The 14,338-nt window shown below is 43.0% G+C and overlaps 1 protein-coding gene across 1 annotated transcript in view; it reads right to left on the minus strand.

Annotated features, from left to right (window-relative positions):
• The window catches only part of thsd7ab (thrombospondin, type I, domain containing 7Ab), a gene marked incomplete at both ends in the record, with an annotated part of 244,564 nt that overhangs the window by 100,928 nt on the left and 129,298 nt on the right, over positions 1 to 14,338 (minus strand). The window contains 2 exons of the mRNA XM_079240505.1: positions 3,038 to 3,284; positions 7,997 to 8,191. Of these exons, the coding sequence (XP_079096631.1) occupies positions 3,038 to 3,284; positions 7,997 to 8,191 (442 nt within the window). The remainder of the gene's footprint in view (positions 1 to 3,037; positions 3,285 to 7,996; positions 8,192 to 14,338) is intronic.

Consider the following 14,338-nt stretch of genomic DNA (forward strand, 5'->3'; position numbering starts at 1 on the left):
GTTGTTTTGTACTGAACATCCTTCATCTTCACTTGTGGGAGTTTTCTGGTCTTGAATGAAAGTGAGAAGCACATCAGTCTGCTTTGGATTCATATTCCAGTAAATATGACACCGGCAGACCCCCCATCGTTGTCAAGCGGATCAGTCGAGCATAACCGACACCAGACTGGAGCCAAACTTTGTGACAGATGTGAGCGCAGAGTCACCTACTCTGAATTCGCCTCATGCGGTGTGGTCCTCAGAGTCAACCACAAACATCCGGCCTCTCATCTGCCTCATGATTATATTGCCTTAAAGTATCAATCCCATTTAATTACTGTCATTATCATCAATGAGAAATTACCAGCGCCCAAAATGGCAGGGTTAATTATGCTTTCAGGGACAGAGAGATTATTTATTTATCTGCAGTTGCCTGCAAAGGGAAGATATGAATTGGGAGTTAACCTCATGCAGAGTGTGCTCAGCTTACAAAAACCGGCTCTGTCAGCATCTCCTAATTTTTTGCTCTGACTCACTTAACTCTCCTGTCGTCTCTTTGCTCCCCTCAGCTGATGTCTCTCTCATCCGTCCTCATCTTGCTGACCCTTGCTTTGTTTTTCAGCTGCCTGCACATGCATCTGCAGGTACCATCGAGCCGTGGCGTCTTCAGAGGCAGAATGTACTCAGTATGTCATTTATTCCATTACTGAACCAAACAGATGCTTGATGAGTCTCTTTTTTTTCGTGCACTCATCAAGCTACGATCCAAAACAAAGAGGTTTTTCAACAAATGAATTCACAGATCAAAAGGAAACTAAAGCCATCCCATATCCTACCCCCCCGCAGCTCCAGATTTCACTGATTAGTTTCCTCAGTTTGAACGGAGCTTATCAGGAAAATCAGCTGCTGCGGAGATTCGTTTGAAACGTGAACAATACCCTCCTCAGATCCAGACGGCAACTGCTCCAAACAAGTAGATTTTAGCTTCTGGAACACCAACATGAAAGATTACTAATTGATTAATGGTCACTTATGGATTGATTAAAAAAGAAAACATGTCGACTGATGAAGCAGACGATAACATGACGCAGTGCAACTGTGTGAAATTTAATTAGAAATGTTCCTGCAGTGCCTGGTTGCTCCACATGTAGCTCTGCTTTAATGAGATGAAGTTTGGCTAAAAATATGCTTTCATGGATGAATGATGGAAGCTTCCAGTATCCTGCATCTGCTGGAAGGGTTGGTGGTGAATCTGCTTGCACAAGCTGCAACATATATGACAAGTAAGGAGGGTTTGTAGAGCCAAACGACCGGCATTAGAAACTACCTACGACACCACAGCTGCGGCTTTTTCCATAATAAACTTCTATTACAGCCGTGTTCACTGTTAACATTGTATACATACAGAAGTTCTGTAAGGACTCCAGATTTCCCACTTATTAAGTCCACTACTACCAGGCATAACACATTAATAGGTATAATAGAAGCCTTAAAATGATATGTTGCACAGCAGGTAAAATTTTCTACCTACCACTTGTGTAAAATAGCCCATTTCCACTCTGCTAACTTTACCAGGTAACCAGCACAAAGCTGCAATCAGTCCTTTATGAAGCTGTACTTTTAATCGCTATTGGAGGCTAATGCTAATGCTAGTGACCGCCGCAGCTGCTAATCTTTAGCATAACCTGATCACTTTTTTACTCAGTTAAATTCAAATTAAAGCCAAAAAGATTATCGGCAACATTTAAATAAACTTCAAATTGATGCTATATTGTTTGTGCTAAAGCTAAAGTCTAATTTATCCCTCTTTTACATACTGTTAGCCTCATAGTGTGATAGCGTACGTATATTTTGAGGTTTATAAGGAAAGGTACCATGTCAATCAGCAATATTAGGAGAGTTCGGTTAGACAATGCAATGTCGTGCTTCTGCTATGAGGCCAATGTTTCAGATCTTGTCTATGTGTCCTATATGATGGCATGGTTGCTAGGGGCAACACCTCCACTAGAGAGCAGCAGAAAGTTCAGGCATTACTTTACAACTAAAGTGTCCAGCTCCGTCCTCAAGGGCCGCAATCCTGCAGGTTTTCCATGGAATCCTGCTCCAACACACCTGACTCCAAGTAATTAGTCATCATGCAGAACTGTTGGATTAATTTAAAGGAAGACATGTGTGTAGGAACAGGGATACAGGACAGCGGTCCTCTAGGATCAACTTTGGGCACCCTGGACTACAGCAAACATGACAACAGAGGAGGAGATCATGATAAAGGACATTCTCAGAAGGAAGCATTAGAAAGAGGCAGCGTTGTAGGTGGCGACGGTCTATGAGACCATTCCTATTTGTTGTTTTTCTTATTCTTTGCTCCTTTTGCTGGTTAGTTGTGAACCATTCTGATCAACACTGCCCCCATGATTTGCAGTATTACTGCTCTGTTATGGACTGGAATACACATGTAGATGACTCAGAAGGCTCCGTCTGTATGCATACGTGGATTAAACAAAGCATAACTGAGGCTTAAGCTGTTGTTTCCAGCAGCCGACTCAGATGAGGAGTCACTTCGTTACCATCATCAGAATGCTTAGATTATTCCAGAAAACAAGGCAACAGCAAAGGAATCTGGTGGGAATCACTTCTGTTTAAAGTGGGAAACGCAGCATCAGTCTTTGGACACTGTTGTTGATGTGTGCTTCAGGCTACATGGACTGCAGCGTTGTGGTAAATGGGAATAATTTGTTTACTGTCTAATCTGTTTGTTTTTCCTGTTTGTTCCTGTTGCATCAGTTTGTAAGCAGCCTTAGGTTTCTTGAAAGGCACTCTAAATAAAATGTATTATAAATGCATTATCATAATAAAATGTATTATGATCATTATTATTAAATATTTGTATTGTGTTGCATCATTCATTGAGTTTCAGGCATTTTAACAGTAGCTCAAATAATCTGGTGCTAATTTTATCTGTTAAAAAAAAGGCGTAAACATTTAAAAACATTAGGTAGCAACACGCTGACCACAGGAAGAGATTTCATGGATTGAAATGAAAAACCAAACAGCTTACTTCTTGGGTGGCACCTGTCCAACGTTGACCTTGACACAGATCACCTTGCGAGTCTGCATTCCCATGGAGCACGGACCCTGACTGTCGCCGCTGGGACGCGCCCCTGCAGAGGTGTTAAGCAAAGACGTGGAAGGGTCTTCCATGCAGGGGCCCCAGGGCCCCGTTTGCCAGTGGTACACCGTACAGGTGTGCTCATTGCAGTTCCGCACCTCCTGCAGGGCGCTGCTGTTCGGGCATAAAGCGCCACCTGGAGAAACCACACAGAAGAGCAGCTGTTTAAAAGTGTGACAAAACAGTGATGGTTCATAAAAGGAGGAGAAGTTACTTCATGAAATGTTTTTATTTTCAGATTAATAAGCTGTGGCGAGAGCTCCCAATTCCTCCAAGTATCATTCAACCGACTCATTTGCTTTTATAGCCTGTTATTTAGCAGTTTTCCCCCTAAAACCAGACTTTTCTAATGCAACACAGTATGCAGTGTGAAAAAAAACCTCATTGTATACTCAGTAAAAATGAGAGTTAATATTGCTCTGTGTCAGCATGACTTGTAATTAAGCACAATTATTACAACAAAGTTCTTACAATAATTCCTGTGGATAATGTTGAGCCTCCACTTCAGCTGTTTTTATACATAAATTGGCCTCATTGGCAGCCAGAGTTGTTGGTTTCCTGCTATTCAGTGATCTTTTCACCGCATGGTGCAAACCTCAGGAAGCAGCTGGATTAAATGCAGCACACCTGTCTGACATGCCAACCCAGTCATCAGAGGAAATGTCACGTTACATCCGTGGAACCACACCTGCATGTCTCAATCATGAGACAGCATGTCATGTTGTGTTTTGTTTCGACTTAGTTGGTAGTTTTTCCTCCTAAATCTGACCGTCCCATTGATCTTAAATCATTACATATCTGTTACCAAGCTCACAGGAGAGTTTTACAGCAGTGAAAGTAAAGCGCTTTTTGACTGGTCACTTGTTTAGAGTCTTTTTAATGAAAGTAGCCTGCTGCTTGCATCTTGTGACAAGCTAATAACCATGAAAAATTCAGCACAAAGAAAAGAGTTTTCCTGCACAGAAGGAATGGAATTTGCAAAGTGAAAACAATAAAACAAAAAAAAAAAAAGCCAATGAGCCAGTTTTCACTTGCAAAGTTCGAAGAGAAATGTGCGGATTTGTTTTCTGCAGGCGACGCACGGAGGCTTAAGTTGATTAATCTTTATGTGGCTGCCAGATTTTATGCAAAGCAAAAATGTGATAAAGGCTCACAAACTCATTGCGTTATCTTCTTCCATAGTTCTCCATTATTACCAAAACTGATACCTAATGGGGACGAATTATTTCCATCTTTTATGGCAGTATAACTCAACCCTCCTTCTCATGTGTCTCTGAGATTTGAGCTTCTGTAATCCATAAAAACGTCGACAACATGATTGTTTATATGTTTGAAGGCTGCCTGGGCTGATAAAGGGAGTCTGAGTGTATTAAACCCACTCAGCAAATCACAGGTCACACTTCAGACCATGCAACCTACTGGTTTTGATTTCCCCTCAGCAATTTCCCTCTTTGTGTTCCTCTTATTTCTCTGGGGAAGCAGCAGCCAGGCAGTTGTTGGGTCGGTGGACGGAGGGAGCCCTGTCTGCTTGAGAGTAATTACAGACACAGACGGCTTTCAGAGAAGACCGAGGCGGCATCGCTGGACTGAGAGTCCTTCACACCTGAAGTCTGACTAAAAGCCAGCTCCTAAAGGAGTAACAGTACATTTGCCAATCTCTTACAAACCATAAACTAACAGTGGCTTTTGGGGGGGGGGGGGGGGGGGGGGGGGTAGTCCCAACACTAACGTGACATGGCATCTGAAATTAGCCTGACCTAGAAGATGCTGCAGGTAAGACAGCAGAAAAATGTAGGGCAGCTCTTGGGAAACAGTTTTAGATGCAACAGCAGATGGTAAATGTGAGCAACTGTACATCCTGATCTATAGATCTATAGCCGAAGCAGGCGAAGGAGGACCGGAGGAGATAGACCGAGGAGGAGTGTATGACATGTTTTCCTTTTTAAAGATTTATAATGGTGTCACACTGGTTGCAGCCTGTTGAAGCAGCTCTGGTCATGCTATTGTCTTTATTCATGTTATTTTTACAATATTTCTCTTTAGATGTTTTGCTCTCATGGGGAAGTTTTTCACCATTTCATTCGGTTTTTTACATTTTTATTACAAGTAATCAGACAAATGAAGCCTTTACCGGCGTATTTCAGGGTTACTGAGCTGCACCTGAATGTAGCAGCACCTGCATGCAGCTCCTTTTCCCTCTCCACACCCTTTAACCTGAAGGCTGCATCACACTTTTCTTCATGTGTTTTCCATGTTGAGGGTGAGAACATGAAGTGCAAAATAACTCGTTAGCAAGTAAAATCCATGCATCAGCTTCTGTTGTTGTCGTTGTTAAAGTTACAGCTGGGACTTGTATTTATATATAAATACAGAAAACATGTTATCTACTCCTGGATGGAGTTGGTTTCATTCCTCCCAGGTTCAGGTCCTCTACAGAAGTTCTGGAGCTCGAGGGTCCTGCGCTGTATCTTAGCTGTTCCTGGGATGGATCTCTTGTGAACTGAGACGTCTGTTCTCTGAAGACCACAGGTGCTATTGTTGCCTTCACTTCCAGACCTTCTCCAGCTCTTTGTTGGTCTTCTTGGCATTTTTCCAGTTTCTTGTATTGAAAAAAACATTTTTCACCTCTATGGTAATGAAAACTGTATCGAGTATCAAGCACTGCCCTTAATATGGATGTCGAGTTTTGCACACTGCTTCCTACATGGGGGAAAAGTGGGGAAAATATTTATGGTGCAGCTGTTTTAACTTTCTAAATCATAGTTTAGACCTGGAACAGGAGCCTGAATCGTTGGGATCTGAGGAGGAAACAACACTGGAGAGAAAAGACGGAGATGTTTCGACCATTGTCTCTTGTGAGGAATGTGAAATTACTGGCAAATGAAGTGGATAATTATCAGGATTAATAAATGTTCTATACTTAATATTTCAATGTGGACAAGCTTTTAGTGAGGATGCCTCAACGTTCGTTTCACTGTTTCTTCCTTCAGACATGGTTAAGGTTGAAGATTTCAGGGCTTTTTTATGCTGTCATGGCCCACTTTCTGATTTCTTTTGCTTCCTTGAACAACGGATGGATCCGAGATGAAGGAGCCTTCATGCTCTCGCACACCTGGGACTCCCTCCTCCAGAGACCCTCCAGCGGCGGAGGAGGTGTGGCCAACATGGCAGGTCTGTCGAGTCTGTCAGGTTGGCCGCGGCAAGGAGTAACAGCTGATAAACGACACGTCACAGCTGTCGGATGACGCTTCTGAGGAAGACTGCAGTTGACAGCTGAGACATATCGAGGTAAAAAACTAAATATTCTGCTTTAACTTTCATCTAAACACAAAACTGTTCAGAAAAAAAGGCATGATTATCTTTTGAAGCAAAGCTTTCATGTTAAACTGTTTTAAATCATTTAAAATAAAGTATTTATTGTGTTTATTCTCCATGAAAGTTGCTCTAAAAACAAACATTTACTCATCTAGAACGTGTTTCGCTAAAATCTGCTCCTGAATATTGAACCTTCAGCCGTTTCTTCCTTCCATTAAGTCTGCTGCAGCTTAGAAACAAAACATCCCAACTTGTTTATTCTAACTTCCCAAAAATTCTCTAATAATAATTAATAGAACTAACAACATAATTTTCTCTTGGGGAATAATTATTTTTCATAGTTATGCCTTTTCTCTTTTGCTTTGCCTCTCATTCCGGCTTCCCGCATCATCCACAAAAAGTTGGAGCAATTACTACTTGACACGCATCTCAAAAATGGTTCCTGAAGGGTGTCAAACAGCGAGAGGCGCTCGGGCTTTCCAAAGTCCAACTATAATCACCCCTTAGTAGGCAGTTATGCTAAATAGGTAATTAATTGGCTTATTAGTGTATTAATTAACACAGAATCCCATGCAAACACTGCTAGCTGCATACCAACGTGAACCCTGGGCCTTCCACTGTGAGAGCTTCCTGTGGTTTCAACAAATTTTTCCCTTCATTAATATGCAAGATGGGAGCTGCGAAATCTGCCGCGGAGCTCAAAATCTAATCAGATCATCTTCACTGCAGGGGGAACTTGTGGAGGAGAGAAAAGGCTGCTTTCAGATATTGTTCTTGGGTCTGTGCGTGTGTTCATAAAAATGTGTGACAGGAAAAAAAAAAAATCTCTATATATGTATATTTTATGAGGTCTTTTCAATCATTCTAACATTACACAGAGCTGGATTACATCTAGACTACTGAGAGTGAAAGATTTACCAAAAAGTTCTGGAAACTTGGGCACCTGAGTCAGACCTACGATGAAACAGATGTTAGATATGTAAATGTGGCAGGTGAGTTATGCACTGCATGAACTAATACTACAGCAGAACAAAGAACTAACACAATCAGGCTATTCCAACATGGGTTGACTAAATTACCAAGACTAAATCAGTTCTAAGTTACCCTCAAGGTGCTGCATTAATGTAGACACGCTTCAGGAATCTAAACAAGCTGGTAATTTTTTATTTTGGCACATGCAGCTAGAGGTGTACAACAGCTACTGGTGACGGTTAATTAGGGTTACCCTCCATCACTGTGATCCACGCCACAACTATCGCAGTGACTGTGAGGAAAAAAACAACAACACACCCTTATAAGACATGGGACAAAAAGCAATGACACACACGGAGGACGAGCACGTGCTGAGAAATGATCTAAGAGCGAGGAAGCAGACGGACAGAAATAATCACCAGGACAAGAGATAAGGGACAAAACGACAAGCGTGAAATCAGACATGGGTGGTGAGTGACAGCAAAGGATGACGTAGAAATGGCATGACGAAGCCGACATGTGTACGGTGGCGCAGAAGGCGGGCGGCAGGTGGGCGCTCACCTTCCCCGGCGTTGTAAGCCAGGATGGAGCGGGTCCTCATCTGCTTGCCCTCGACGGTCTTACTGGAGCACGTCTGAGAGCAAGTGGACCAGGATGTCCACTCGCTGAGGACGCAGTCCCTCGAACAAGGCACCTCACAGGACACGGACTCTGGGGCTGTGGAAGACGAGCAGAGACTGCTGTCCACCGACTCGCCTGAAGAAAAAAGAAGAAAAGCATAATTAGGTCAAAGTTGGCTGGTGGGAGCGTTAAAACCATCTGTGGCTCTAATTATGAGGAAGCAGAGAAAATATATGTTTAATTCATATGAAAAATAAGGAAGGCATCTGTTTAGTTGGTTTAAAGACCCGTTACGTGACTTTCTGACCTGAAAGTCTCGGTGTAGGAACCAGATCTGCTCGGGGCCCTGCGTCTGCCGATGACATCACACTTTGTGACGTTAGGTACACGCTTGTGGCTGGTCGGTTGGCCCAGACAATTTACGGAGGTGGTTTTTCAGTGAGGTGGGGTTGTAGTTTATTTTTGTAGAATACACAGACAGCATTTACAAAGAAATCTATAATTACCGATCTAACAAGATCTACCGCAGCCTGACCATCAGAGCAGAAAGGCCGCGTTTCAAAAGGCACTGAAAAATTACAGTTACAGAGGGACTTAATCTTAATGCTAGCAAATACTTTTTAGTTCATATTTGCAATTTTTATTCACAATTTAACCAAAATTTTTACATAATTCCAAAATTAACGTTTTTCTTGCTGCATTACATGGACCAGTGTATCACTGCTCCACTTGGTGGTGGTCTAAACATGTTTAAATCGACAAGTTGGCATGATTATAAAATCCATAAATCTTCAGATTCAAAGGGAATAACATGTTTAGTTTGCCAAAAGGAAATATCTATCGACAAATTAGACATGACCAGCATGTTGTTAGACTCTCATGAAGCTCAGTATACTGTAATGTCATCGAAAGGCGCAGCATGAGCATCGAAAGCAGCTGCCCAGCAGCGTCCCGAGGCTGAGAAACCCACACTTTCCAACTTTTACATCCGGGACGTGACTTGACGCTACAGCAGAGTTTCACCTCATGGTATAATAGGGAACTGACTGTTTTGAATACATAACATCTGATTCAGCAAAGAAATGCAAGAAGAATAAAGGACAGAAAGAGACTAAACAAGAGTCATCATCAGATGGTCTTCTGCTGGCTGGAGAGAGCCGACAGGTCAGGGATGCAGGATGGAGGCTGAACTACTTCACTTGATCAGAGTTGACCTTTGCAGGGAAACTTGTCACAGCGCTGATTTGCTTGATTCATCTAGTTTTTAACTCTGGCTTTCCCACAGTTTAAAAAAAAGGCATGAATATCCCACCCACAGAAAAGTCAGTGTCTGAACTGAAACATTTTCTTCACGCTCTTATTTTGTACCGCTAGCCAGAGGTTTACGGCTACAGCAGCACCATCCCAAAGAGGTATTTATATTTATCCTAAAAGCATTTGAATTTTTCCTGATTTGTTTTTCCATTTATGCTCTGTATTATTTTAATTTTTAATTTAACTTATTACATATTTTGACATTTACATAAACACACACACACAGCTTACAAGTGTTTTACTCTGAGTCCTGATACAATTCCAAAAATATACAAGAAATGAACTCATTTTTCATTCTGGGTGTGAGATTTTCTAGTTGAGAACCAGAGCTCAAACGGTTAAAATATTTTGTGATATGTGAGATATAATTCATATATATATATATATATATATATATATATATATATATATATATATATATATATATATATATATATATATATATGAGAATTATAGTGATTCTGTGGTATGGTGCATGTTTATGTCAAAAACTTTCCATTAAATCAAAGACAAAGCAGTTTTCTGAAAGTACTCGTAAAACATTCAAGTTCCACCTGTACTTTGTTTAATTTTTAAAGGTAATAAAAAAAAGGACTTTATTCAGTTTTTGGCTTTACTTACAATTAAAATATTCACTTCCAAGCTCCTAATGCTCCATCTGCTGAAGCAACTGCCATCAGTGACTACTGCTCTTCAGCTGAAGGTAGTTTGTTACAGAACTAATGAAGTTTGTGCTAAAAGTTACTTCAGGCCACTTTGTATTTTATTCCAGTAAACTTTTTAACTCACAAGCTACCATCTGTCAGTTTCAGGTAATAAGTTGCAACAATTTTGAAATAATTAGGATCAGATTATTTTGCATATTGGAGAAAGGTTTAATTTCCTCATATTATCAGGATTTTCATGATTATGATGGAAAAAGTCACTTTCAATAAAAACAACCGAATGGGAAAAGTGTCTGAGAAGAGAACGGCCTCAACAGGTAGAAAAGCATAATTTTCCCTCGGGGATGAATAAAGTATCTTTGATTTGATTGATTTGATCACTGAAGACAGAAAAATGCTAAATACTTTCACACATACACTGATTTATGTGTTTTAGTTGACTGTTTAATTGATCCAAACTGCATCAACCAACAATTTATTCACTAACCAAAGACTACAGACACACATTTTAAAAAGGAGAACATGCAAAGCAGCCTGTTTGTGTCCAGAGAAACATTTCTTTTGTCGGCTCCAGTGAGATACATCCTTGGTTATAATTTGGTGTGTATTTTCAGGGTGAGCCAACACTGAAGTGAAAAGCTTTCCTGGAATGACGTTATCATCTCAAACTGCACCTGAGCAGAAGAGAAATGAACAGCTGTGTGTTTTAATTGATGGCACAATGTTAAGCACACAAAACCACTTTAAAAGCTAAAGACAAGGCTGTGTTTTTTGTTGACTTTTTTCTTGTTTATGAGACAGCTGAATTTTCTTAAACAAACCAGTAAAGCATTGCAAATCCCAAGTATTTTAGAGTGAGACACTTTACCAGTGCTAAAATGTTGAAATGCGACTTATAAAATCAACAAATTAGTGACCACACAGACATGTTCCAGCATATGTGCAACATCGGTTGCTGCAGCTTATTTTGTAATCTCCAGTGGTGCTGGCAGCGCCATCGGAGCCTGCAGAGCTGTGCAATCAGGAATGCTGCACAGAGGTAAACGCTGGTTATTTCAGCTAGTTTTATCTGTGTGGCAATCAGTTTTCAGCCGGAATGTAATACACACACAGCTCCATGTTTTTCTAAGATGTGCACATGCACCGTATGGCTTCACATCCTGTTCTTCCTCGTGTGAAACTGAAGATCATTTTGGTGTCTAAGAATCACAGTATATAAGCCTCTGAAATCTACATAGTTTCCAAGTCCTGCTAGTAGCTACATTTCTTCTTTTTTCATGGTAGTTTATATTAGAGCTGGGCGATATGACGATATATATATATTGCTCGGACGATAGAAAATGTCTATTGTTTCACATGAGGCTCTGTTGTTTACGGCACAACAAGGTGCTTTACTGCAGTATTTTACACCAAGACGGTAGCAGACGTGTTTCAGAGGATAATTCACTAAAAGATGACCAGCTGACCCAAACTGATTAGCTTGTTCCTAAAAGAGGGAAATTTCTGTTGCATGGATGTGGTTTAGATATAAAAACACGCCGTGGAACCGACTAGCTCACAGTCCCAACAACGGACTTCGACACAACCAACTCATTTTATCACCTAAGCAAGAATCAGGATAAAGAATATAGAATAAAGAATAGAGTCAACGAGCAAAAGCAGCAAAAGCAGCGTCTAGTGGAGCCAAAAGCTCATAATAAACTCCAGATGTAAACGCTGCAGCAGGTATTTACCTGTTAAACATCATACGGCCATAGTTCCCCCAGATGGAAGGAGATCACTGCTGCCGTTGCCAAGACAACATCTGACACATACCTGATGACTGACAACATTACACAAACAGTTTTATATTGTAGCGATGTTAATGGGATGAAGTTGAATGCAAACAAGAGTTCTCTCTTACGTGCTGTACCCTTTAACATTCACAGAACCACCTACATGCATTGAAGAACAGAGTCTCATTAACGGCATTAGCAGTCTCACTCACGGTGCAACCTTAACAAAGTCAGCAAGGCATGCTGGGAAAACTCCACCCACCAATGCTCAACATGCTACATAGCCCTCCCCTAGCTGGTTAGCTGTCCCCAGCAACCCAACCATCAATAACAAAGTCCTTGAAATGCAGGGGTAACTGGCGCCTCCGTCGAGCCCGCCCCGATGACCCCCCGGAAGGCTCCAAGTGCTGGGAAAGATCCTGTGGCTGGTCCTCTGGCTTGGGTACACTGTCAGATGGGGCCCGGGGTCGGTAAGGGGCCAGTCTGTCTCGGTGGAGAACCACCATCCGGTTCCTTTTTATTAACTGAACTCTATACACCACATCCGACAGCCTCTCAACAACAGTGCATGGTCCAACCCAGTGGCTCATCAGTTTAGGAGACTTTTCCTCTCTGGACAGTAGACCCAGACATGTGCCCCAGGAGCAAAATCCTCTCCTCTACAGCGAGTGTCATAGGCTCGTTTCTGTTTCAATCCAGCCTCAGCAAGTGCCTGCCTGGTTAGATCATGTACTTTTTTGAGTTGTCCTTGGAGCTGATAAAGGTAGTCCAAACCAGGTTTGTCTACCACCTCTGGTTCCAGAGGTGCACCAAACACTAAATCCACAGGGGTACGAAGCTCACGTCCAAACATAAGGACTGCTGGGGTGCACTTTGTTGACTCCTGGACAGCCGTCCTATATGCCCACAGGACCAGGGGCAAGTGCAGGTCCCAGTCTTGTTGATTTTGGCTGGTCAGAATGGCAAGTTGGGTGGTTAGAGTGCGATTAAACCGCTCAACCAGTCCATCACTTTGGGGATGCAATGGTGTTGTACGGGTTTTCTTGATGCCCAGGCGTCGACAAACTTCACTGAAAACCTGGGCCTCAAAGTTCCGTCCCTGGTCACTGTGCAGTTCCTCTGGAACACCAAAGCGACAGAACATTTCATTCACCAGGCATTCAGCAGTAGTGATGGCACTCTGATCAGGGACAGCGTAGGCCTCAGGCCACTTGGTAAAATAGTCCATGGCTACCAATATGTAGCGGTTACCCCACTCTGTGGCTGGAAAGGGCCCTAGAACATCAACAGCCACGCGTTCCATTGGGGCCCCCACCTGATACTGCTGCAATGGGGCGTGTGAGCGCCTAGTTGGGCCCTTCCGGGCAGTGCAGATGTCACAACAATGTACATAACGCTCCACATCTTGATGGCATCCTGGCCAGTGAAATCGGGATCGAAGGCGCTGAAGAGTTTTGGTAACTCCAAAATGGCCAGCCCCTACAGCACCATGGACAAGTTGGAGAACTCCTGGCCTGAGACTGCATGGCACCAAAAGCTGGAAGACTTCTCTGTGTCCCCCAGGTGTCTCCCAGCGGCGATAGAGTAAGCCACCAAGGCTGACAAGGCTCGACCACTGTGAGTATAGAGCCTTGGTTTCCGTGTCCAACATTGAAACTGCTGGCCATGCAGGTCGTTGGCCTCTTTCCATCCACCCTTGGATGCGGCTGAGGACAGAGTCATCACTCTGGTACTGCTGTAGCTGCACTGAACCAATGTCCTCAAAAATGTGGGTAACTGATGGTGCCAAGCAACCACCTATATCACTTTTCTGAGGGTTGTCATTCTCCGCTGTGTTGTCACGCAGGGCCGCCACCACTGGAGTCACTGTGTCCCGCTCTTCTGCATACTAGCAGTGTCGACACTCCGCCTCACAGGGTCGTCGAGACAATGCATCTGCATTGAGATGATGGCGACCAGCTCGGTGGTGGATTTCAAAATCATAGTCCTGAAGTGTCTCAAGCCACCGAGCCAGCTGCCCTTCAGGTTCTTTAAAGTTGAGAAGCCAGGTGAGAGAAGCATGGTCAGTGCGTAAGAGGAACTTTTTCCCATAGATGTAAGGGCGGAAGTGACGAAGGGCTAGGACAACAGCCAGCAGCTCCCGACAGGTGACACAATAGTTCCTCTCTGGGCGGCTGAGGGCACGACTGAAGTACGCAATGACCTTCTCTCCCAGTTCCCCCTCCTGCGACAGTACTGCTCCGACAGCCACACTGCTGGCATCTGTGTCTATGATGAAAGGCTGCTGGAAGTCAGGGTAGGCCAAGACAGGAGCCTGAATAAGTGCCAACCGGAGCTTGGAGAAAGCTTGGGCACAGTCTGCACTCCACTTGAACACCTTTCCTTTCTGGGTCAGTTGATGAAGGGGACTGGCAATGTTTGCAAAGTCTCTGATGAACCGCCGGTAGTAGGATGCTAATCCTAGGAAGCTCCGCAGTTCACTGACACTGCGAGGAACTGGCCAGTCTCTAACAGCAGCTACTTTTGCC

This window comes from Telmatherina bonti (assembly GCF_933228915.1).
Source record: "Telmatherina bonti genome assembly, chromosome: 5".
NCBI classification, from domain to species: Eukaryota; Metazoa; Chordata; class Actinopteri; order Atheriniformes; family Telmatherinidae; genus Telmatherina; species Telmatherina bonti.